Here is a 27,419-nt window from a genome sequence, read left to right as displayed (position 1 = left end):
CAGTATGTCTTTGGAATGTGGGAGGAAACCAGAGCACCGGGAGGAAACCCACGCAGTCACGGGGAGAATGTACAAACTCCTTACAGCCAGTGGCAGGAATGGCACTGTAATAACATTACACTAACAACTACACTACCCTTGCATGACAAGTTGTTCACTTATGCCTTCATACGTGACAATAATAAACCAATTCCAATATATTCACCCGTCCCCTGTCCTGAGACAGTTCATGGAATCCACCATCTCAGTGTTGACAGAGAGTGCTCAGGAGTAAGCACAGCTGGAAATACTCAGCTGGTCAGTCAGCATCTGTGAAGAGGGAAGCAAGGACAAAGCACATCAAAGATCCTTAGGCAGAATTGGGACTGGCAGGGTCTGCTGGGGGCTGCCTTCTTAAGGATGAAGGACGTGCAGCTTCAAGAGAATTTTACTGGTTGTTGAAGTCCGTTTTCAACAAATATCTTTGTTTAACTACTTGAAGTCCTCTTATTCTGACTTCTTTCCATATGACCATAACACTACAAGGCACGGGAGCAGAATTAGGCCATTTGGCCCATCGAATCTGCTCCACCACTCCATCATGGCTGATCCATTTCCTTCTCAACCCTATTCTCCAGCCGCCTTCTCCCCATAACTTGTGACACCTTTCCTAATCAAGAAACTATCAACCTCCGCTTTAAATATTCCCAAACACTCGGTCTGTGGCAGCCAATTCCACAGATTCACTATGCTCTTCCTCCTCCTTTCTCCAGTGCTGACGAAGCGTCTCCGCCCGAATCGGCGACTCTTTATTCCTCTCCATAGATGCTGCCTGACCTGCTGAGCTCCCCCAGCATTTTGTGTGTGTCGCTCTGCATTTCCAGCATCCGCAGAGCCTTTCCCGTTGCGCCGTTGGTCCTGGGAATTTAACAAATGTAATGGACGTGACCTCGTTATTCTTTTTCTTGTTTTGTTTTGGTAATCTACAGCATTTTTTATGCTTTGGCGCTGCACTGCTGTCTAAATACAACGAATTTCACGTCATTTGAATCTGAATGTCCGCGGAGACAATTCGCTTTGAACTCGATTGTCCACGCACTCGATAAAATATTACTTTTAATGCCGTTCCGGGGATCGGCGAGGGTTTCTGCAGCTGTTTTCGTGTGTGTGTGTGTGTGTGTGTGTGTGTGTGTGTGTGTGTGTGTGTGTGTGTGTGTGTGTGTGTGTGTGTGTGTGTGTGTGTGTGTGTGTGTGTGTGTGTGTGTGTGTGTAAACTCGCTGCACACGGAGGGGGGGGGGGGAGTTCTCAAATTGCCCTTGACTGAGATGAGATAACTGGTCAGTGCTCCCTCACCCTCCCGCCCGCCCGCCCGCGTCCGGCCAGGCGCCGAGCGCACAGCAGCACCGCCGGGGACCTGTCTTCCCATTCGGCTGCGGGGCAAGAGAAACTGAGGTGATGGAAGATCCCGGGAATGGTGCGGAATTATCCCCGTCTCGCTTCGAGCTCCTTGCACAGACGGTGCACAGCCGGTAGAGACCGCACAAATGAGCTTCCAAGTGCGGGGACGAGGCGTCAAAGAATAACTAGGTGTGAAGCCCCGATGACGGGTCTCGATCCGAAACGTCGACTCTTTATTCCTCTCCATAGATGCTGCCTGATCTGCTGAGTTCCTCCAGCAATTTGTGTGTGTGTTACTCTGGGTGCGAAGACAGCTTTCGATTAATTGCGCGCAGTCCCCAATCTTGAGGTTAGTTTTAGAATTGTTTGTGGAAATTTGAATATGTGAACGCCGTACTGCAGTTGAAACCGATGGGGTTAATGCTCGGTTTACACCGCTGCGTGTCCAATTGACCGAAAACACATTTTAAAATGTAACGAGCGAATATTTTCCATTAGGCGAGTTTTTTACGCCCGGGGTAACGGAGTGCTTGAGGTTGTTTGGGAGTTAAATGTTTACGCAGATTCAGAGGGAAGTTGGGCAGTGTTGGAAGCCCATCGCTGCTTGTACGAACTCATCAGACCGTAGCACATAGGAACAGAATCAGGCCATTCAGCCCATCAAGTCTGCTCCCCATTCCATCATGACTGAATTATTATCTTTCTCAACCCCATTCTCCTGCTTCTCCCCGTAACCTTTGACACCCTGACTAATCAAGAACCTTTCAACCTCCGCTTTCAATGTACCCAGTGAGCTGGCCTCCACAGCCGCCTGTGGCAATGAATTCCACAGATTCACCACCCTCTGGATAAAGAAATTCCTCCTCATCTCTGTTCTGAATGAACGTCCCTCCATCCCAGGGGTTCCCACCTGGGGTTCACGAAGCCCTTGCTTAATCTCATTGGTCCAAGGTTGGGAACCCCTGCTCTATTCGGAGGCTGTGACCTCTGGTCCTGGACTCCCCCACTGTCGGTGAAGTTACTGTCTCTGTGCTCTGACACGGCCCCACTCGAGTTTCAAGGCACTGGAGCATCGCTAAACCCGCTCGCTGTTAAACAGGATGACATCTTTCTTCCCACCTCCTCCTCACCACCTCTTCAAAATTACCTGTTGCCGTTGTGCGAGCGTAGCCGGATGTTATAAAAACGTAATTATTTCCTTCAGAATCTTTATCCACTCTCCCTTTCGCTATTGCACTCTCTCTACCTGAATTCACCTACGTTAATTTGCACGGTTTCGCTGTCAACGATGGCGTGAGGCTATTATAGCACGGGGAGTTCCGGAGTTCGGAGTTCAGTCCCTGCGTCCTCTGGCAGGAGTATGTACGTTCTCCCCGAGATCGCGTGGCTCTCCTCCCTCACTCCAAAAATGTCTGGTTGAGCAGGTGAATTGTTTGTCCCGTGGTTTGGCTAGGGTTAAATGGGTGGATTGATGAATAGTGAGTCTCGTTGAGCCAGAGAGACTTGTTCCCCACTGTATCACCAATAAAAATAAAAATAAATAAACTCGCAGTCTGATTGCTTAAAGAGATACCCAATCATTTACCCTCTTTTTGTCTTAAAACCTGCTGCCATAATGGGCAACTTTCGACTACCTGTTTACCTGTGAGTGATTGGGTGAGGTTAAGGTGGATCCAGTGATCAGACAGAGAGCTGTCTCTGAGGTATTGGAGACACGCTATTATTTAGTAAGTTGCTATTAAAATTCGTCAGATTTCATTGGGTGGAGAATGTTATTTTCCCTTGGAGAACCAGAGGAGCCTTAATTTGGGAATGTTTTTGATTTTCATCTTGTTTTTCCTTCTCATTACATTTGCCAAAGGCTATCAGACATCAAAGCTGCAAGTACACTTATTATCGAAGAATGTATACCATAGACAACCCTGCGATTCATCCTCTTGCAGGCAGCCACAAAACAAACAAATACAATAGAACCCACAACCCCCCACCCCCCCACCACACCACATAGACAGTCAAACACCCAACAAATCGTGCAAATGGTTAAAACCAAATGAACAAATAACTCATAGACTCTGATCTGCAAATTTCCCAAAAGTGAGTCAGTTCAGTGCTGTGGGGAATGAGGATGATCCAGGAGCCCAATGGCTGCAGGGAGCAAGGACATAGAGAATAGAACAGTACAGCATGGGACAGACTTTCTGGCCCGCAACATTGTGCCAACTTTTTAACTTCCAATCAGCTTGCTGTGGTGTGTCGGCCAGGGTGCAACACAACAAAAAACAACATTCAACAACTCTAAAGAATGAAGTTTTATATACAGATAGGTTAGAGGTTAAAGTAGAGATATGGAATAAAATGTGCACAAATAAATAAATACCAACATGCAATAGCAATGTAAACAGCGTTATGAAAAGTGGTTTGAAAATATTTACAGTACACTGACTGAGGTAATACTTTATTAGGTGCAGCTGTACACCTGCTGGTTATTGCAACTATCTAATTAGCCAATCATGTGGCTGCAACTCGATGCACAGAAGCATGCGGACATGATTAAGAAGTTCAGTCGTTGTTCAGACCAAACATCAGAATGGGGAAGAAATGCAATCTCAGTAACTTTGACCATGGAATAATTGTTGGTGGCGGATAGGGAGGTTTCATTATCTCAGAAACTGCTGATCTCCTGGGATTTTTACACAGGACAGTCTCTAGAGTTTACAGAGAATGGTGTGAAAAACAAACAAAACCATTGAGCCATTGAGTGAGAGGAGTTCTGTTAATGAGAGAGGTCAAAGCAAAATGGCCAGGCGGTTCAAGTTGACAGGAAGGGGACAGTAACTCAAATAACCACGCATTACACAGTGGTGTGCAGAAGAGTGTCTCTGAATGCACAACATGTTGAACCTTGAAATTGATGGGCTACAGCAGCAGATGACCATGAACATACACTCAGTAGCCACTTTATTAGGTACAGGAGGTACAGGAGGGTGGGGAGCCTATTAGAATGGTTGATCAGATTAATTGCCTGAAGGAAGAAACTTTTAAAATTTCAATTTAAGGGACTTTGACCATGGAATGATTGTTGTTGCCTGACTGGCTGGTTTGAGCATCTTCACTCCCATATAGCCCTCCCATTTTCTTTCATCCATGTACCATTCTAAGAACGTCTAAAAGGACCCTAATATATCTGTTTCTATCACCACCCCGTCAGCGTGTTCCACACACTCTGGAAAGGAAGTACCTCTGACTTCCTCCCTTTGCTTTCCTTCAATCGCCTTAAAATTATGCTGCATCTTATTAATTATTTCCCCTGGGAAAAAGTCTCTGGCTGTCCATTTGATCTTTGCCCCTTATCATCTTGTACACCTCTATCAGGTCACCTCTCACCCTTTTTCACTCCAAAGAGAAAAGCTTTAGCTTGCTCAACCTCTCCTCATAAGACATATTCTCTAATCCAGGCGACAACCTGAGAATTTTCATTTGCATCGCCTCTAAAGCTCCCATAAACGAGGTGACCAGAACTAAACAAAAAGTGTGGTCTAATCTGGCTTCCTAACCACCGTCTCAAGGAGTGCAGAAACCTTGCGGGATCTATTGACATGGACTTCCACACTGCTAAGAATCTTGCAATGAACCCTACATTCTGCCTTCAGTTTCGACCTTTCAAAGAGTATCATTTTGTACTCTTCTGGATGTAAGCTCCATTTGTCACCTCTCAGCCCAGGTCAACATCATGTCAATGTCCCGTTGAAACCTAAGATGGTCTTCTACATTATCCACAACACCACCAGCATGTGCTGGGGTTCATGGACTCGGAGATGGGTTTGTGTGCATATCATTACCATCACCTTCCCCACCAGCCAATGGGTTTCCAGGGATCTTGCAATGGGTTTAGTGGGTTCAATGGGTTTTACAACCTGGATCCATTATGAAGCAAAACTGAAATCTCAATCCAGGTCCTTGCTCTGATCAATCTACAACGTACCACTCAAAGCCACAGCCCCCTGACCTGGAGCAAGGCAAGGCACGTTTATTTGTGTGGCATGAAGCAGTTCAAAATGCTTTACATAAAAGAAGATATAAAAATCAAATATTTAGTCAAATATTTATATGACTTCAGATCCCCTGGAAGATTATTCCAGGTATGTGGAGCATAGTAACTAATTGGGCAACGTGTTAATTTGGGAGGATGTGGTGTAGAAGAATGGGGGACTGCAGGAAGTTACTGAGCATAGAACAGCTCCCACACTTGGCAGATGCTAGCCAAGCTACACCTTGCATCGAGAGAACTCTGTCTTCAAAGTGAGAATCCAAGGGGCTTCACTGGAGAGTGAAGTCTGTGCTGTCTGCAGAGATGCTAATGGGAGGCTGTGTGAGTGAGTGAGGGGAGAGAATTGCATCACCATCTGGTATGGCGGGGCCACCGCACAGGATCCGAAAGAGCTGTGGAGGGTTGGAGACCCATTTTGGCACCAGCCTCCCCAGCATCGAGGACATCTTCAGAACACAACGCTTCAAAAAGACAGCACCCATCATTAAGGACCCCATCACCCAGGGCATGCCCTCTTCTCATTGCCACCATCAAGGAGGAGGGACAGGAGCTTGCAGACACACACTCAATGTTTCAGAAACAGCTTCTTCCTCACTGCCATCAGATACCTGAATGGACATTAAACTCACGTATACCCTCAGTACTTTATCCCTCTCCTTCTTGCACTAGCTATTTAATTTATTTTTATATTTGTTGTAACTTTTTATTATTATGCATTGCAATGTACCGCTGCCACAAAACAACACATTTCACAACATATGCCGGTCTAATTAAACCTGATTCTGATTCTGATCAATAGATTAGGTTTGGAGATTTCAGAGGAGTTAGGAGCTGTGGGTAACTTTTGTTTGCTTGTTTATTTATCTATCTATCTATCTATATCTACCATATTTATTTATTGATTGATTGATTGATACAGCACAGTAATGAGACCGCACTGCCCAATTACACCATGCATCCAAGTAACCTACTAACCCGTTTGTCTTTGAACGTGAGAGGAAACTGGAACACCCAAAGGAAACTAACGCAATCACGGGGAGAACGTAGAAACTCCTTACAGACAGCGCAGGAATCAAACCCAGGTCACTGACCTTGAGGTGGTGTTACGCTACCATGTGTATTTTAAGAAAACAAGAATGCTGTTGCTAAAAAAGACCACACTTGAAGTATTCTGATCGGATTTTGTCAGCCTGAGTATGGGAAAAATATTATTAAATTGGAAACAGTGTAGAAAAGATTTACCAGGATGATGTCAGTACCTGAAGGACTGAGTTACAGGGAGAGGTTTGGCAGGCTCGGAACTTATTCATACAGTCATAGAGCACTAGAGAAGAGGAACAAACTCTTTGGCTTATTCAGTCCATACACAATTGTTATTCTGCCTAGTCCTATCAACCACACCTGGACCATGGCCCCCCATAATCTCCCATCCACGTTCTTATCCAAACTTTTCCTAAATATAAAATCGAACCTGCATCCACTGGCAGCTCGTTCCACTTTCACACCACTCTGAGTGAAGAAGCACCACCTCAATTTCCCCTCAAATATTTCATCTTTCACCCTTAATCTATGACCTCCATCTCTAGTAGAACTAGGGTTTATAGGCTTGTATAGTTCCTTGGGGTGTAGGAAACCGAGAGGTGGTGTTTTAGAGGTGTATAAAATGATGAAGGGTAAATCCACCCAGTCTTTTTCTCCAGGGTTAGGGTATCCAGAACTAGAGGGTGGGAGGGGAAATATTGAGGAGGAACTTGAGGGACAACCTTTTTACACAGAGAGTGGTTTCCAATTGGAACAAGCTGCCGGAGGAAGGGGTTGTGGCAAGTACAATAACAACTTTTAAAAGACAGTTGGACAGATACATGGATAGGAAAAGTTTAGACAGATATGGGCAAATGGGAGTGGCTCGGATGGGGCGTCTGTGTCATCATGGAGGAAGGGCAACACGGCAACATGGTGGCTGGCACGATAACTTCACGCCTGCCAGCTATAAGAGACCAGGTTACTGGCACTGAGCATGGGTGCGTGCTGCAGAAGAGGGGAGCAGTAGTGATAGGGGGGCTCAATAGTCAGAGGAACAGGCAGGAGATTCTGTGGACGTAATGAGACACCCAGAGATAGTATGTTGCCTCCCAGGTGCCAGGGTCAGGGATCTCAGACCGTGTCCAGAGCATTTTGGAGGGGGGGCAGCCAGATGTCTTGGTACATGTTGGTACCAACGACATAGGAAGGAAAAGTAAAGAGGTCCTGAAGAGAGAATTTAGAGAGCTAGGTAGAAAGCTGAGAAGCAGGACTTCCAGGGTAGTAATTTCTGGATTGATACCTGTGCCACGTACCAGTTAGGGTAGAAACAGATGATTTGCCAGATAAATGTGTGAGAAGCTGGTGCGGGGGGCAGGGCTTCAGGTTCTTGGATCATTGGGATCTTTTCTAGGGGACATATGACCCATTCAAAAGGGACGAGTTGCATCTGAACTTGAGGGGGACCAATATTCTCACAGGTAGCTTTGTTAAAGGTGTTGAGGAGGGTTTAAACTAATTTGGCAGGGGGGTGGGAACCGGAGTGAAGGGACTCAGGATAGGACAGATGGTAACAATGCAAAGACAGCTTGCAGTCAGATTGTCAGGAAGGGCAGGCAGGCGATGGGACATAGTCGCAGCCAACAGAGTGGGTATTAGATCATTAGGGATGCAAAATCAAAAAGGGTGGCAAATACAGTGTGATATCTCAATGCATGGAGTATAAGAAATAAGGTGGACGATCTTGTTGCACTATTACAGATTGCCAGGTTTGATGTTGTGGCCATCACTGAATCGTGGCTGAAGGATGGTTGTAGTTGGGAGCTGAATGTCCAAGGTTACACGTTATATCACAGGGATAGGAAGGTAGGCAGAGGGGGCGGTGTGGCTCTACTGGTAAAAATGGCATCAAATCATTAGAAAGTTGTGACATAGAATTGGAAGATGCTGAATCCTTGTGGGTTGACTTAAGAAACTGCAAGGGTAAAAGGATCTTAATGCCAGTTACATACTGGCCTCCAAAAGTAGCTGGGATATGGACCACAGGTTACAATGGGAAATAGAAAAGGCATGTCAAAAGGGCAATGTTATGATAGTCAAGGGAGATTTTAACATGCAGGTAGATTGGGAAAATCAGGTTGGTAATGGATCTCAAGAGAGTGAGTTTGTTGAATGCCTGCAAGATGGCTTTCAAGAGCAGTTTGTGGTTGAGCCTTCTAGGGGATCAGCTATTCTGGATTGGGTGTTATGTAATGAACTGGAGGTGTTAGGAAGCTGAAGGTAAATGAACCCTAAGGTACCAGTGATCACAATATGATTGAGTTCAGCTTGAAATTTGATAGGGAGCAAGTAAAGTCTGACATAGCAGTATTTCAGTGGAGTAAGGGAAATTACAGTGGTATGAGAGAGGAGTTGGCCAAAGTAAATTGGAAGGAGATGCTGGCAGAGATGACAGCAGAGCAACAATGGTGTGAGTTTCTGGAAAAAATGAGTAAGGTGCAGGATAGATGTATTCCAAAAATGAAGAAATATTCAAATAGCAAAATGGTACCACTGTGGCTGACAAAGTTAATGTTAAAGCAAAAGTAAATTAGTGGGAAGATAGAGGATTGGGAAGCTTTTAAAGACCTACAGAAAGCAACTGGAAGAATCATTAGGAGGGAAAAGATGAAATATGAAAGCAGGCTAGCAAATAATATCAAAGTGGATAAAAAAAGCTTTTTCAAGTATATAAAAAATAAAAGAGAGGCGAGTGGATAAAGGACCACTAGAAAATGAGGCTGGAGAAATAATAACAGGAGACAAGGAGGTGGCAGATGAACTGAGTGAGTATTTTGCATCAGTCTTCATGGTGGAAGACACTAGCAGTGTGCCAGATGTTGAAAGGTGCGAGGGAAGAGAAGTAGTGTTGAGGAAACAGGAAGGCTGCAGAAGGACTTAGACAGATGAGCAGAGTGGGCAAGAAAGTGGCAAATGAAATACAATGATGGAAAATGCATGGTCATGCACTTTAGTCATAGAAATAAATGTGGGGGTTGTTTTCTAATAGGAGAGAAAATCCAAAAATCTGAGATGCAAAGGGACTTGGGAGTTCTTGTGCAAAACACCCTAAAGGTTAACTTGCAGGTTGACTTGTGGTGGTGAAGGCAAATGCCATGTTAGCATTCGTTTCAAGAGGTCTAGAATACAAGAGCAGGGATGTGATGCTGAGGCTTTATAAGGTCCTGGTGAGGCCTCACCTTGAGTATTGTGAGCAGTTCTGGGCTCCTCATCTAAGAAAAGATGTGCTGGCATTGGAGAGGGTCCAGAGGAGGTTCACAAGGATGATTCCGCGAATGAATGAGTTATCATACGAAGAACATTTGATGGCTCTGGGTCTGTACTCACTAGAGATTAGAAGGATGAGAGCGGGAACCCATTGAAACCTTTCATATGTTGAAATGCCTAGAAAGAGTAGACGCAGAAAGGAAGTTTCCCATCGTGGGAGAGTCTAGGACAAGAGGGCACAGGATAGAGGGACATACATTTAAAACAGAGATGTGGAGAAATTTCTTTAGCCAGAAGATGGTGACTTTGTGGAAGTTGTTACCACAGGCAACTGTGGAGGCCAGGTCGTTGGGTGTACGTCCTTGAGGCAGAGATTATAGGTTCTTGATTGAAAGCTTACGAGGAGAAGGCCGGGGAGTGGGGCTAAGGACAGGAAGGAAGGATCAGCCAGGATTGAATGGCAGTGCAGATTTGAGGGGCCAAATGGCATAAGTTTGCTCTTGCATCTTATGGTCTTAAGTAAGGTTGGGGTTTGATTCCTGCTACCGTCTGTATGAATTGGTACGTTCTCTTCTTGACCGCGTGGATTTCCTCTGAGTTTCCTCCCCCATTCCCAAAGATGCATAGGTTAGGGTTAGTAAACTGTGAGCATGTTATGTTGGCACTGGAAGCATGGCACCACCTGTGGCTGCCCAGCACAGTCCTTGCTGATTTGATTTAACCCAAATGACGCATTTCACCGTATATTTCAATGTTTTGATGTACATGTGACAAATACAACTAATCTTTTTCTCTTGGAAAGGTGTCAATAAGATGGAAAGAGTGCAAAGATAAAATCACTAGGATGTTGCCAGGACTCGAGAACCCAAGTTATAGGCAAACAAATAAAGACAATCTTTTAAATCTTTTTTAAAAATCTGATATTGGGCCTGTTTCTGTGCAGGATAACTCTGTGATTCTAGAAGCCAATATTCATGGTTTTTATAGCCTCTACCTTTGGCAATAAACTGGAACTTGAATGTTTGCTTTTTTTAAACCCTGAGATATTGCTTAACTAGAAGCCGATACAGGTCAGTGAGCAAAGGGGTGAAAGGTGAATGGGACCTGGTACAAGTTAGGACACGGCCCGTGATTTGGAAGAGCTCAAGGTTATGTAGGAAGCTTGTGACAGCTATCTGCTTTAGTCAAACACTGGTGGCTGGGTGATGGGCCTTTGACCATTGTTTCTGTTCCCTCTGCAGGCTGCAAGGATGCACCTTGCCTTCTACCCACCCATGTTCTGCCTGATGCTGTGCACGTTAACCCTGCGTGGGGCAGAAGCTGGCCCGGAGAATCTCTGTGGGGCAGAGCTGGTGGACACGCTGCAGTTTGTCTGCGGTGACCGTGGCTTCTATTTCAGTAGGTACAATTCCTTCCCCTTTCGGAGTTAGTGATAGCCGGGCACTGGAAGCCACGGCTACAAACTGTAAAGATTAGTTTTATTTTCAACGTGCACATCATAACATATGGAAAAATGCACCACTTGCATTGACAACCAACGCAGTCCGAGGATCTGCTGGGTGGGGAGTGGGGTTGGAATCAGCCCACAAGTGTCGTCACATCTGCGGTGCTAATGTAGCATGCCCACAACTTAGAAACCATTATCCACCTCTATGTCTTTGGAACGTGGGAGGAAATGAGAGTAACTAGAGGAGACCCATGCAGTCATGGGGAGAATGTACAAACTCCTTATAGACTGTGAGATACATGGGTCATGACCGGGTCAAGGGAAAATGGCTGGAGTTGCTTAGCACTTTAGTGCAAGGCTGTTTATTCGGTGCATCAAAAATCAAACCGACAAAAATTAACGAAAATAGGGAAAAGAACACTGCCATTACTTACAAAAAGATACCTACCAGAAAATACTATAATAGCTCCATACTTTGTTCGGTGTGAAATCCTGGCAATCCAATCTCTCTGCCACTGAGGGTGAAGAGCTCCTTTAAATCTGCACCAGGTCATACCATCTTTAATTACTCACAAAGTTAACATAAATCTATACATGAGTTAGAATATGATGCACCCCACAGTGTATTTAGAATCATTTTACAGGATAAACAAAATATCTGCCTTAAAATAGTATACAAACAACATATACACATGTACACATGCCCATTACTACAAAAATGGAATATTTCACTGTGTATGGTGGGAAAGGCTCCATAAAGCCAAACCTTTTACCCTTTATAAGAATATACTGGGGGGAGACGTTGAATTGCATGTATTCAGAACAATGACAGCAAAATAACAAGGTTGTGTGTGTGTGTGTGTGAGAGAGTGTGTGTATGTGTGTGTGCATGTGTGTGTGAGTGTGAGTGTGAGTTGTGTGCACGTGTGCATGTGCACATGTGTGTGTGTGTAAGAAGCACAGTTACTGAGTGCTCTCCATTATGCAGACAGTGGCGGGAATTGAGCTCCTATTGTTGGCGCTGTAAAATGTTATGCTAACACTACACTACCGTGTTGCCCCAGTGCTCCTGACCGAGGGCAGAATTCTACCTGGACTGTGGCCAGCGATGGGAGTAGAAGCTAGCCCTGTTCATCTCCTGAGACAGTGTAAATGGAATGGGTTTGACATGCATTTGACTGCGTCTTGTCAGCCCAGCTCCGCATCCTGTCAATGTACCATTGTAACCTACAACAACCTGCCACACTATCCACAACTCCACGGTCCTTTGTGTCACCTGCAGACTTACTAATCCACCCTTCCACTTCCTGACCAAGTCACATATGACAATCAGAAAGAGCAGGGGTTCTCAGAGCAGATCCCTGTGGAATCTGGTTAGCGTGATACTATCACAGCTCGGGATGTTGGAGTTCAGAGTTCAATGCCAGCATCCTCTGTAAGGAGTCCCTGTACATCCTCCCCATGGAGTGCAAGGGTTTCCTCCCGCAGTCCAAAGACGTAACGGGTGGGTTAATTGGTCATGTAAACTGACCAGTGATTAGGTTTCGGGTTAATTGTGGTTGTGGGGTTGCTGGAGCAGCTTGGCTTGAAGGCTCTGGAGGGTTTATTTCATGCTGTAATGCTAAATGAGTAAATATGAGTAACCACTGGTCACTGACCTCTGGGCAGAAAATTCTGCATCTACAATCACCCTCTGCCTTTTGTGGGCAAGCCAGTACTGAACTTACACCACGATGTTTCCTGGATCCCATGCCTCCTGACTTTCTGATTGAATCTACCATGGAGAACCTTATTAAAATCCATATTCACCACATCCAGTGCTCTACCGTCATCAATGTGCTTTGTCACGTCCTTCAGGAATTCAATCAGGCTCATGAGACATGACCTTCCCCTCACAGAGCCTTGCTGACGAGAAGAAGGAGCAGGAGAAGGGTGGTACGGTTAGTGAAGCCTCTTCCCCACAGCTCCAGAGACCTGGGTCAATCCCAATTTAACGCATTGTCAGTGTGGAGTTTACATATTCTCCCCACAAGTTTTTGGCAGATCCTCCAATTCAAGACTGTTTAATAAACACAAAATACTCTGCAGATGCTGGGGTCAAAGCAACACACACAACACGCTGGAGGAACTCAGCAGGTCGGGCAGCCTCCGTGGAAACGATTAGTCAACATTTCGGGCCGGAACCTGATGAAGGGTTGTGGCCCGAAACATTGACTGATCGTTTCCACAGATGCTGCCCCCAACCTGCTGAGTTCCTCCAGCATGTTGTGAGTGTTGCCAAGATTGTTTAATGTCATTTCCAGCGCACAAGTATAAAGCAGAATGAAATAATTTCAAAACCATGCAGCCCTCCAGGTGGAGAGACCCTTCCTCGATAGCTGACCTTATAACCAATACTCTGCTCCATGGATTTAGACCTAATCGTCCAAGGTAAACAGTCTCTCAACAACCATCCTGCCAAGATCACCATGAACTTCCTACTCCCTGTGTAGGCTCCTAAGAATACTCATTTATTCCTAGGGGAATATATTCTTTACATTCCTATTGAGATATATTGCAAAAGCTTATGAAATCCACCAGCTACGCGTGTTCTGTAGTAACTCACCAAGCATTCTTGGGCAGAACCTCCCAAGTTCCTGATCTACCACCAGGAAGTGGCTTATTCCAAGTTCAAAGTTCAAAGCGAGTTTTATTATCAAAGTCCATATATGTCACCATATTCCTTTTCATGTGCGCGTACTCAGCAAATCTATAGAATAGTAGCTTTAACAGGATCAATGAAAGCTCAACCAGAGTGCAGAAGACAACAAACAGTTGTAGTTTGTAGCAATAAATAATGTGAACATGAGCTAATGAGATAACGAGTCCTTAAAATGCAATCATTAGCAACAAGTGAAATAGAATGGTCATGTATTCGCACAATCAATGGTTCCACTGAGTTGGGACAATATGTTACAGGTGCACAAGATGTTGGCGAGAGCTCGCCTGGAATACTGTGTGCAGGTGCACAAGATGAAAAGATTGAGTGGAAGCCAGAGACTTTTTCCCCGGGTGGAAATAGAAACACAGAAATCTACAGCACATTACAGGCCCTTCAGCCCACAATGTTGTACCGACCATGTAACCTATGCTAGGAACTGCCTAGAATTTCCCTACCACATAGCCCTCTATTTTTCTAAGCTCCATGTACCTGTCTAAGAGACTCAAAAAAGACCCTATAGTATCCGCATCCACCACCACAGCCAGCAGTGCATTCCACGCCCCCACCACTCTCTGTGTGAGAAACCTACCCCTGACATGCTGAGGATGTTCTACGAGTCTGTGGTGGCCAGTGCGATCATGTTTGCTGTTGTGTGCTGGGGCAGCAGGCTGAGGGTAGCAGACACCAACAGAATCAACAAACTCATTCGTAAGGCCAGTGATGCTGTGGGGATGGAACTGGACTCTCTGACGGTGGTGTCTGAAAAGAGGATGCTGTCCAAGTTGCATGCCATCTTGGTCAATGTCTCCCATCCACTACATAATGTACTGGGTGGGCACAGGAGTACATTCAGCCAGAGACTCATTCCACCAAGATGCAACACAGAGCGTCATAGGAAGTCATTCCTGCCTGTGGCCATCAAACTTTACAACTCCGCCCTTGGAGGGTCAGACACCCTGAGCCAATAGGCTGGTCCTGGACTTATTTCCTGGCATAATTTACATATTACTATTTAACTATTTATGGTTTTATTACTATTTAATTATTTATGGTGCAACTGTAACCAATTTCCCCCAGGATCAATAAAGTATGACTATGACATCCACTTGGTACCCATTTCCCAAGCATCTGAAAACAATGCCCCCTTATATTAGCCATTTCAGCCCTGGGAAAAATCCTCTGGCTATCCACCCGATCAATGCCTCTCATACACCTCTATCAGGTCACCTCTCATCCTTCATCGCTCCAAGGAGAAAAGGCTGAGTTTCTCATAAGTCATGCTTTCCAATCCAGGCAACATCCTTGTAAATTTCCTCTGCATTTTCTGTATGGTGAAAACCAGAGGACACGGGTTAAGGGTGAGGGGGGAAAAGTTTAAAGGGAACATTAGGGGGGGCTTCTTCACACACAGAGGGTGGTGGGAGTATGGAATGAGCTGCCAGACGAGGTGGTAAATGCGGGTTCTTTTTTAACATTTAAGAATAAATTGGACAGATACATGGATGGGAGGTGTATGGAGGGATATGGTCCGTGTGCAGTTCAGTGGGACTAGGCAGAAAATGGTTCGGCACAGCCAAGAAGGACCAAAGGGCCTGTTTCTGTGCTGTGGTTTCTATGGTATCTACATCCTTCCTGTAATGGCTAACATCTGCACTGCACTTTCTCTGTAGCTGTTACATTTCATTCTGCGTTCTGCTGTTGTTTTCCCTTGTTCTACCTCAGGGCACTGTGTAATGATCTGATCTGTATGAACAGTATGCAGGACAAGCTGTTCATGAGAATGATCTCGGGAATGAAAGGGTTAATGTGTGATGAGTGCTTGATGGTTCTGGGCCTGTACCTGCTGGAGTTTAGAAAAATGAGGGGGATCTCATTAAAACCTGTTGAATAGTTAAAGGTGAAGTGATTGGAAGAAAGTATGCTCGGGATGTCAGAGGTCGTTCTTTTATGCAGAGAGTTGTGGGTGTGTGGAATGTGCTTGCAGGCAAGCTGGTTGAAGTAAGTACATTAGAGATATTTAAGAGACTCTTAGGCAGGCACGTGGGTGGTTGAAAAATGGAGGGCTGTGTGGAATGAAAGGGTTAGATTGACCTTAGAGTAGGTTCCCACTGCTGCCTATGTTCTCCCCGTGACTACGCAGATTTCCTCCAGGTGCTCCAGTTTCCTCCCACAGTCCAAACATGTGCAGGTTACTGGGTTAATTGGTCACTGTAAGTTTTCCTGTGATTAGGCTGGGGTTAAGTAGGTGGGTTGGCAGATGGAGTGGCTCGAAGGGTTGGAAAAGGGCCTGTTGCACACTGTATCTCAATCAATCAATCAATCGGTGTACCATCATGGGTCGAGGGACCTGCACTGTTCTGGACACCACACCAGGGGAAAGATGTGATTAAGTTAGAGAAGGTGCAGGACAGATTCACGGGGTTTGCTGAGACTGGAGGGTTTCTGCCACAAGGAGAGTCTAGGTAAACTGGGACTGATTTCCCGGGATCAAAGGGAGGCTGAGGAATGATCTAAAAGTCATGGAAGGACTAGACAAAATGGATTTTCAATTTTTTTCCCAGGGTGGAAGAATATAAAACTGTAGAGTACAGTTTTATGATGAAAGGGAGAAGGTTTTAAAGGGGAACCAAAGGGCAAATATTAGCAAAATACTATTACAGCAACAACAATTCAGGTTCAACAATTCCTGCCACTGTCTGTAAGGAGTTTGTATATTCTCCCCGTCACCATGTGGGTTTCCTCTGAGCGATACGGTTTCCTCCCACATTCCAATGACGTAGGGGCTAGTCGGTTAAATTGGTCACATGGGTGTAACTAGGCAGTGTGGGCTGACTGGCCAAAAGGGCCTGTTATCAGTACAATTACATAAATTCATCACGTAAAGGGTGGTGAGTGTTTGGAATGAGGAGGTGGTAGACATGAGTACGATTACAATATTTAAAAGACATTTGTATAGGTACATGGAAAGGAAAGGATTAGAGATATTTAGACAAAATGCAGGTGTATGGGACCAGCTCAGAAAAGCACCTCGGCTGGCATGGACGAGTTGAGCCAAAAGGCCTGTTTCCATGGTGTATGGCTTCATCAGACACATGGGACCACCAACCCACGTAGACCACCCTCCAACTCACACCAGTGTAATATCGCTGGTCCACATCCCAACCAGCTGGAGTGTGTGTTAACGCTGGCCTTGTCAGCACCGTACAAATCCTGTAATTGAATTTTAAAACATACTCAACTCTATAGAAGAATGTGTGGGGATCTCATTCAAACCTGTCAAGTATTGAAAGGCCTGGATAGAGTGGATGTGAAGAGGATATTTCCTATAGTGGAGGAGTCTAGGACCAGAGGACATAGCCTCAGAATAGAGGGATGTCCCTTCAGAACAGAGGTGAGGAGGAATTTCTTTGGCTAGAAGGTGGTGAATCTGTGGAGTTCATTGCCACAGACAACTTTGGAGGCCAAGTCATTGTGTATGTTAAAAGCAGAGGCTGATAGGTTCTTAATTAGTAAACACATCAAAGATTACAGGCAGAAAGAGAATGGGGTCGAGAGGAATAATAGATCAGCCATGATGGAATGGTGGAGCAGAATCGATGGGCCAAATAGACTAATTGTGCTTCTATGTTTTAGAGTCAAACCCTACACTATTTCACACCAAAAATGTGAATAAAAGGTACACAGGCAGTAAGTGTTTGATAATCGCAATATGGTTAAGTCAATCCTTTGAATGACTTCAGTGGCACAAAACTACTGTGCTGTGTCAATGGTTCTTGGGACAGCCTGGTTAAAGAAGTAATTGAAATAAAACTAGAGGAAAAGAATTTTAACAAAGACAAAGGTCTCAGTCTAAGTAAGAACTGGAATTCCATTCTGAACAAGATGGGACAGCAGAAACCTGATTGGATGAGGGCTAACCAATTAGGAGGGACGGATGATGGGGTGTAAATACCACCAGACTAGATGTGCCCAGACATGATTGCTGATGAAGGTGGCAGAGTTTGTCATCGGAACATAAGTTAAAGTCGATACCTATATCCGGCTCTAAGTCTGAGAAGCGTTTATTCTTTAGGAACCTTTGCGTAAGATGTTTTAAGGGACGTGGGTGTTCTCATGCAGGATTCCCTGAAGGTTAATTTACAGGTTGAGTCTGTGCTGAGGAAGGTAAACACGATGTTAGCATTCATTTTGAGAGGACTAGAATACAAAAGCAAGGATGTAATGCTGAGGCTTTATAAAACACTAGAGAGGCATCACTTGTAGTACTGTGAGCAGTTTTGGTCCCCTTATATTAGAAAGGATATGTTGACATTGGAGAGGGTTCAAATGAGGTTCACAACAATGATTTTGGGATTGAAGGTCTTGTCATATGAGGAGCATTTGATGGCTCTGGGTCTCTACTCTAAAGAATGGGGGGTGACCTTGTTGAAACCTATTGAAGGTTGAAAGGCTTCGATAGAGTGTGTGTGGAGAGGATGGTTCCTATACTGAGGGAGACTAAGATCAGAGGGCACAGCCTCAGAATAGAGGGGCATCCTTTTAGAATGTTGATGAGGAGTAATTTATTGAGCCAGAGAATGGTGAATCAGAGGAATTCATTGCCACGGGCAGCTGTCAATGGGTATATTTAAGACAGAGGATAATAGATTCTTGATTGTTCAGGGCATGAAGGGATATGGGGGTAAGGCAGAAGAGTGGGGTTGAAAGGGAAATGGATTAGCCATGATGAAATGGCGGAGCAGACTCGATGGGCCAAATGGTCGAATTCTGTTTTTAAATTTTACAGCCTTATCCTGATTAAACCAACAGATAGTTGTTCTTCAATAAAATAATTCAGTGACATCTGCCTTTAATATTACCAGCAATTTTGATCTGTGCAGCAACTTATCTGGGGAAAACACACCTTTTAACAATGGATGAACAACTTCAGCCGAAACTTAAAAAAAACATGCGTTTCCTTTCCAGAAATAGAAATGTACAACACAGCATTTCTTCTTCCAAGTGAATTCTTTTTCTGGCACGGGGGCTGAGCTGGGGCTGTGAGCCTGCAGATTCTGGCAAGGAGCTGCCTACACAGCCTGAGCCAGACTCTCAGATGATACATCAAATCATCAGAGCTGTTTGGGTTTCCAGTTGTCTGCTGGTCAGGACAACTTTAGAATGCAAAGCACTGTGCGGTGATTGGGGGAAAATATCTACAGTGTAGATCTAGGCAATTTGGTCCAGATATATCATACTGTTTTTTCCTCCTGCTTCATGTCTGTTCTTACCTTCTGTTCTCAACATAGAACATTACAGCCCACAGTGTTGTGTCAGCCTTTTAACCCACTTGAAGATCATCAGAATCAGGTTTAATATCATGAAATTTATTGTTTTGCAGCAGCAGAACATTGCAAACATAATAATAACAAAATATAAATTACAATAAGAAACAAATATATAAATGAAATGAAATAAGAAAAAAAGAAAATAAGTACTGAAGTAGTGTTGATAGGTTCAATGTCCGTTCAGAAATCTGATGATGGGAGAAGCTGTTCCTGAAACACTGAGTTGTGGTGTGTCACTGGAATTTATTATAGATAACACAGAGCATTAGAGCACACCACAGGCCCTTCGGTCCACGATATTTTAACCTATTCCAACATCAACTTAAACCAACTCTCCCACATCGCCCTCCGCTTTTCTTTCATCCATGTGCCTACCTGAGGGTCTCTTAAACATCCCTAATGTATCTTAAATACAAAATAATCTGCAGATGCTGGGGTCAAAGCAACGCTCACAACACGCTGGAGGAACTCAGCAGGTCGGGCAGCATCCGTGGAGAAGATCGGTCAACGTTTCGGGCCGGAACCCTTCGTCAGGACTGTAGAGGGAGGGGGCAGAGGCCCTATAAAGAAGGTGGGGGGAGGGTGGGAAGGAGAAGGCTGGTAGGTTTCAGGTGAAAAACCAGTAAGGGGAAAGATAAAGGGGTGGGGGAGGGGAGGCAGGGAGATGATAGGCAGGAAAGGTGAAGAAAGATCCATTTTAATCAGGATCCATTTTATGAACATAGAATTCTCCAACTTCTAGTAATTCCCTCCCCCTCCCTTCCCCTATCCCTATGTCACTCTGCCCCCTCCCCCAGCTGCCTATCACCTCCCTCTTGGTTCCGCCTCCTTCTACTACCCATTGTGCTTTCCCCTATTCTTTCTTCAACTTTCCTGCCTATCACCTCCCTGCTTCCACTCCCCCACCCCTTTATCTTTCCCCTTACTGGTTTTTCACCTGGAACCTACCAGCCTTCTCCTTCCCACCCTCCCCCCACCTTCTTTATAGGGCCTCTACCCCTTCCCCCTACAGTCCTGACGAAGGGTTCCGGCCTGAAACATCGACGGATCTTTTCCACGGATGTTGCCCGACCTGCTGAGTTCCTCCAGCATGTTGTAAGTGTCCCTAATGTATCTGCCTCCTCCACCACCCCGGCTGTGGTTTCCATGCACCCACCACTCTCTATGTAAAAAATTACCTCTGACATCCCCCTATACTTTCCTCTAATCTCCTTAAAATTATGCCCCCTCATATTAACCATTTTTGCCCTATGAAAAAGTCTCTGACTGTCCACACTATCTGTGCCTGTGATCATCTTGTACACCTCTGTCAAGTCACCTCTCACCTTCCTTCACTCCAAAGAGAAAAGCCCTAGCTCGCTCAACCTCTCCTCATAAAACATGCTCTCTAATTCAGGCAGCATCCTGGTAAATCTCCTCTGCACCCTCTCTAAAGTCGTTAAATGGTTCTGCACTCTCTGGGCAAAGACTTTGGAACTGACAATTGGCTTATTATTGTTACATGTACCAAGATATCTTGAGGCTTTCTCTTTGCCTGCCACCGTGACAGATCATTCCATACACAAGTACACCAGGGTAGTTGAAAAGGAAAACAATGCAGAATATGGTGGCACAGGTTCAGGGTAAGTAAATCATAAAATGCAAAGGTTACAACAAGATAGATTGGGGGATCGTCTTTTATTATATGAGTTATGCTAAAAACTCATAATTCATATTATATGCTAAAAGATAGCGCTCTAGCCAATGGCGTAACGGTTTCTACTGAGAGGAGGAGGAGTGAAGGCAGATTGCTGGTGCCTTAAAACCAGCTGCTTCAGGCAGATGGGCTGATCAGCTGTGGTGGGCGGCTCACCTAGGGGAAGGAACGTCTGATCTCTGTACCAAATTGTATCGGGCCCCTGCTGTTCCTTTGGGTTAATCAGATGTGTGGAGAGTGGGAGCTTGCTACATGGGCATGTTCCCATCTACAGTACTGTACAAAAGTCTTAGGTCCATATATATATCTAGGGTGCCTAAGACTTCTGCATAGTACTGTAGTGATTTTATGTATTGTTCTGTACTGCTGCTGCATTAAAACATGCCACATGTGAGTGATGATAAACCTGATTCTGATATGGGTCTCTCTTGCGGACTGAGAGTGGGAAGAGGGCAGGGAGAGGGGAATCATGGTTGGGAAAAGGGGAAAGGAGAGGGGAGGGAGCAGGAAGCATCAGAGAGACATTCTGTAATGATCAGTAAACCAATTGTTTGGAATCGAATGACCTAGCCTGGTCTCTCATGACTGGGTGTGTCTGCACCTGCACCACCCCTGCCCCTGGCATTTCTTCTTTGCCAGCTGCCCCACACCCCCCCCCCCACAGTGCTTAATCCTTGGCATCCCCAACATCCTTAGCTCCCGCCAGATTTACAACTCGCTCTCCGCTCCACGTTGACAAATACAGTACTACGCGAAAGCCTTAGGCACCCCAGCTATATATATATTTGCCTAAGACTTTTGCACGGTATTGCACTAGCTTGAAAATCATTTTCTTACAGGCATTTACAATAGAGGTTACAAAAATCAAAGAAAAACATAACAAAGATAAACAAACAAACAATGTGCAAAAGAAGGCAGATTGTGCACATAATAAGTAAATAAATAAATAAATTGACTGGTACTGAGAACACGAGTTGTCGAGTCCGTGAAAGTGAGTCCATAGGTTGTGGAATCAGTTCAGTGTTTGAGGTGAGTGAAGTTATCCAACCTGGTTCAGGAGTCTGATGGTTGAAGGGTAATAATTGTTCCTGAGCCTGGTGGTGTGGGACCTAAGGCAACAGTACCTCCTGCTGACGGTGGTAGTGAGAAGAGGACATGGCCTGGATGGATCAGAATTGGCACAGATACCATGAGTTAAAAGGCCTTCTACTCTCCTGTGTCCTCCATGATCTGATATTCCATATTGTCCCCTTCACAATGCTAAAGATGTCTCTCAGGACAGCTTCTGCTCCCTCACAGAATACAGAACCATAGTCTGTTAGGCTCTTCCCTGTTGGTTCATGACCTCTTGGGTTCAGCAAACCTGGAGCCCAGAGTCCGATGTACGCCTTTTCATCCTGCCCACTCTACCCCCTGCAGACAAACCCACAGGCTACAGATCCAGCCTGCGGAGGTCACACCGCGGGATCGTGGATGAGTGCTGCTTCCAAAGCTGTGATCTCAAGTTGTTGGAGATGTACTGTGCAAAGCCCCAGCGTCTGGACAGTTCTGCTCGCATCCAGCGTCACACCGAGAAAGGACAGGTGGTAAGTGTTGCAAGAATGACAACGGAACAGTAGAATTAAACATTTCTACTGAGTCAGCTTAGTAACGGTACTGGCTGGGCAACTTACAGCGCAGGAAGGTGAGTCGGCCCACCGAGACGAAAACATGCGCACTCAAAGAGCAACCTTCTGCGCGTAGGAAGCCCAGTTGACAGGCCGCACGATCAATCGGCCATGTGCACACTCACCGCATTCTCATAATTTTGTACACCCCTATCAAATCTCCTCTCCATCTTCGACGTTCTAAAGAATACAGTCCTGACCTATTCAGTCTTTCCTTATAACTCAAGTCCTCCAGACCCAGCAACGTTCTTGTAAATCTTCTCTGTCCTCTTTCAACCTTATTTCCATCTTCCCTGTAGGTAGGTGACCAAAACTGCACAGAATACTCCAAATTAGGCCTCACCAATGTTTTAATTAACTTCAACATAACATCCCATCTCCTGTACTCAATGCTGGAGAGAAAAAAATTGAATGACAGAGCAGACTTGATGGGCCAAAAGGCCCAATTCTGCTCTTATATCTTATAAACCTTCTCTATCCATGTATCTGTCCAAATGCCTTTTAAATATTATTAATGCACCTACCTCAACCACTTCCTTGTGTAGCTTGTTCCATATACTAACCACCTTTTGGGTGAAAACCTTGCCCCTCAGGTTCCTACTAAATCTCTCCCGTCTCACTCTGAGCCTATGCCCACGCGTTCTCCATTCCCCAACCCCATGGGAAAGACAGCATGCATTCCTCTCTTTATGTACCTCAATTATAGTTGAGGGCACACATACTGTAGTGGTTACCACAACACTTTACAGTACAGGTGATCGGGGTTCAATTCCTGCCACTGACTGTAAGGAGTTTGTACGTTCTTCCCGTGACTGCGTAGGTTTCCTCCGGGTGCTCCGGTTTCCTGCCACAGTCCAAAGATGTATCGGTTTGTAGGTTAATTGTTCATTGTAAGTTGTTCCATGATTAGGCTAGGGTTAAATCTGGCAATTGCTGGACAATGCAGCCCAAGGAGCCGGAAGGGCCTATTCCGAGCTGTATCTCAATAAATAGATAAAAATAAGGTCACCTCTCATTCTGTTACACCACAATAAATAAAACAAAAAACTACTCTTCCTCTCTCTATAACGCCTCTGTCCATGAATAAGGTCCCAACCTCAAAGCAGGGGAATAAACAGTCAACATTTCAGGCTGAGATTCTTCATCGTGACTGGAAAGAAAGGGAGGAGAAACCTTACATTCTTCTTCTGCCCCTCCCCCCTTTCCAGTCCCGAACAAGTATCTTGGCATGAAATGTCGACTATTTATTCCCCTCCATAGATGCTGCCTGACTTGCTGAGTTTGTCCGGCATTTTGTGTGTGTTGCTCAACATTTCCCGTATCTGCAAAACCTTTTGTGTTTAATGCCCTAGCCTGCTCGACCATAACCCATTCCCTCAAATACCGGCAAATTTCTCATAAATCTTTTCTGTGCTCTTTCCAACTTAATGGCATCTTTTCTATGTTAAGAAGACATGGGGGATTTCAATATGCAGGTAGATTGGGAAAATTAGGTGGGTGTTGGATCCCAAGAGAGGAAATTTTTAGTAAACACAAAATAATCTGCAGATGCTGGGGTCAAAGCAACACTCACACCACGCTGAAGGAACTGGTCCACACGTCCCTCCCCACGGATCTCCCACCTGACACTTATCCCTGTAAGCGTAAGTGCTACACCTGTCCCTACACCTCCTCTCTTGCCACCATTCAGGGCCCCAAACAGTCCTTCCAGGTGAGGCAACACTTCACTTGTGAGTCTGTTGGGGTCATCTATTGCATCCGGTGCTCCCGGTGCGGCCTCCTCTACATCGGTGAAACCCGACGCAGATTGGGGGACCGCTTCATCGAGCACCTCCGCTCCGTCCGCCACAACAGACAGGATCTCCTAGTAGCCACCCACTTCAACTCTGCTTCCCACTCCCATTCAGATATGTCCATACATGGCCTCCTCTACTGCCATGATGAGGCTAAACTCAAGTTGGAGGAGCAACACCTCGTATACCGTCTAGGTAGTCTCCAGCCCCTTGGTATGAACATAGAATTCTCCAACTTCCGGTAATTCCCTCCCCCTCCCTTCCCCTATCCCTATGTCTCTATGCCCCCTCCCCCAGCTGCCTATCACCTCCCTCATGGTTCCGCCTCTTTCTACTACACATTGTGTTTTCCCCTATTCTTTCTTCACCTTTCCCGCCTATCACCTCCCTGCCTCCCTTCCCCCACCCCTTTATCTTTCCCCTTACTGATGTTTCACCTGGAACCTACCAGCCTTCTCCTTCCCACCCTCCCCCCACCTTCTTTATAGGGCCTCTGCCCCTTCCCTCTACAGTCCTGACGAAGGGTTCCAGCCCGAAACGTCGACCGATCTTTTCTACGGATGCTGCCCGACCTGCTGAGTTCCCCCAGCGTGTTGTGAGGAAATTTTTAGAATGCCTATGAGATGGCTTTTTGGAGCAGCTTGTGGTTGAGCCTACAAGGGGAACAGCAATTCTGGACTGGATGTTGTGTAATGAACCAGATTTGATTAGGGAGCTTAAGGTAAGGGAATTCAAAGGAGGTAGTGATCATAATACGATCGAATTCACCCTGCAGTTTAAGAAGAAGAAGCTAAAATCGGAAGTATCAGTATTACAGTGGAGTAAAGGGAATTATGGAGGTTCGAGAGAGGAGCTGGCCAGTGTTGAATAGAAAGGGACACTAGCAGGAGAAATGGAAGAACAGCTGGAGTTTTGGGGAGCAATTTGGAAGGTGTAGGAAATATACATCCCAAAGATGGAGAAGTGCTCTGAAGGGAGGATATGCGAACCGTGGCTGACAAGGAAAATCAAAAACAGTGTAAAAGCAAAAGAGAGGGACTATAATGGAGCAAAAATTAGTGGAAAGGTAGAGGATTGGGAAACTTTTCAAAACCAACAGAAGACAACTAAAAAAGCCATAAAGAGAGAAAAGATTAAATATGAAGGTAAGCTAGCCAAAAATATAAAAGGATACCAAAAGCATTTTCAGATATGTAAAGTATAAAAGAGAGACGAGAGTGGATATTGGACCACTTTAAACTCATGCTGGAGATGCTAGTAATGGAGGACCGAGAAGCGGCAGATGAACTTAATAAGTATTTTGCATTAGTATTCACTGTGGAAGACACTAGCAGTATGCCAGAAATATGAGAGTGTCAGGTGAGTGTAGTTGCTATTACTAAGGAGAAGGTGCTTGGGAAGTTGAAAGGTCTGAAGGTAGATAGGTCACTGGCACCAAATGGACCAGCTCAGGGTTCTGAAAGAGGTAGCTGAAGGGATTGTGGAGACATTAGTAATGATCTTTCAAGAGTCACTAGATTATGGAATGGTTCTGGAGTACTGGAAAATTGAAATGTCACTCCACTCTTTAAGAAGGGAGGGAGGCAGAAGAAAAGAAATTATAGGCTAGTTAGCCTGACTTCAGTGGTTGGAAAGATGTTGGAGTTTATTCTTAAGGATGGGATTTCAGGGCATTTGGAGGCACATAACAAAATAGGCCAAAGTCAGCATGGTTTCCCCTTAAGAAGAAATCTTGCCTGACAAAGCTGTTGGAATTCTTTCAGGAAATTACAGGCAGAATAGAGAATTGGTAGATATTATGTACTTGGATTTTCAGAAGGCCTTTGACAAGGTGCCGCACATGAGACTGTTTAACAAGATAAGAGCCATGGTATTACAGGAAAAGTATAAGCATGGTTAGAAGATTGGCTGATTAGCTGTAAGCAAAGAGTGGGAATAAAGGGGACCTTTTCTGGTTGACTGCTGGTGACTAGTGCTGTTCCACAAGGGTCTATGTTGGGACCACTCCTTCTCATGTTCTATGTCAATGATTTGGATGATGGAATTAATGACTCTGGCAAGTTTACAGACAATACAAAAATAGGTGGAAGGGTGGGTGGTGGTGAGAAAGCTGGGAGTCTGCAGAAGGACTTGGATTAGAAGAATTGGCAAGGAAGTGGCAGATGGAATATAGTGTAGGGAAGTGTATGGCCATGCACTTTGGCAGAAGGAGTAAAGATGTGGACTATTTTCTAAATGTGGAGAAAATTCAAAATTCAGAGGTGCAATGGGACTTGGGAGTCCTTGTGCAGGATTCCCTAAAAGTTAACTCACAGGTTGAGTCAGTGCAATGCAATTTTTGCATTCATTTCGAGAGGACTAGAATATAAATGCAAGGATGTAATGATGAGGCTTTATAAGACATTGGTCAGACTGCACTTGGAGTATTGTGAGCAGTTTTGGGCCCCTTATCTAACAAAAGGATTGACCGACATTGAAAAGGGCCGAGATGAGGTTCGCAAGAATGGTCCCTGGCATAAAGGGTTAACATATGAGAAGTGTTTGATGGCTCTGGGCCTATAATTGCTGGAGTTTAGAAGAATGAGGGGGGATCTCACTGAAACCTATCATATATTGAAAGACCTGGATAGAGTAGATGTGGAGAGGATGTTTCTTATAGTGGGGTGTCTAGGACTAGGGGGCACAGCCTCAAAATAAAGGGACATCCATTTAGAAAAGAGATGAGGAGGAATTTCTTTAGCCAGAGAGTGGTGAATCTGTGGAATTCATTGCCACAGATGGCTGTGGCGACCAAGTCATTGGGTATATTTAAGGCAGAGTTTGATAGGTTCTTGATTAACCAGGGTGTCAAAGGTTACAGGAGAAGGCAGAAGAATTTGAGGATATAATGAGTGCAGTGGATAGAGGGGAACAGGTGGATGTCGTATACTTGGATTTCCAGAAGGCGTTCGATAAGTGCCACACAAGAGACTTATAAATAAGATACGGATGCATGGAGTCGGAGGAAGTGTATTGGCATGGATAGTGGATTGGTTAACCAATAGAAGGCAGAGAGTTGGTATAAATGGGTGTTTC

General features: G+C 45.1%; 1 protein-coding gene across 1 annotated transcript in view; it reads left to right on the top strand.

Moving 5' to 3' along the window:
* Positions 1–1,318: 1,318 nt before the first annotated feature.
* The window catches only part of igf1 (insulin-like growth factor 1), a 37,959-nt gene continuing 11,858 nt past the window's right edge, over positions 1,319–27,419 (top strand). Inside the window, exons 1-3 of the mRNA XM_072267409.1 lie at positions 1,319–1,727; positions 10,955–11,111; positions 22,304–22,470. Of these exons, the coding sequence (XP_072123510.1) occupies positions 10,964–11,111; positions 22,304–22,470 (315 nt within the window). The 5' untranslated portion in view covers positions 1,319–1,727; positions 10,955–10,963. The remainder of the gene's footprint in view (positions 1,728–10,954; positions 11,112–22,303; positions 22,471–27,419) is intronic.

This window comes from Mobula birostris, chromosome 9 (assembly GCF_030028105.1).
Source record: "Mobula birostris isolate sMobBir1 chromosome 9, sMobBir1.hap1, whole genome shotgun sequence".
NCBI lineage: Eukaryota > Metazoa > Chordata > Chondrichthyes > Myliobatiformes > Myliobatidae > Mobula > Mobula birostris.
This window is presented reverse-complemented; position numbering and strand designations above follow the sequence as displayed.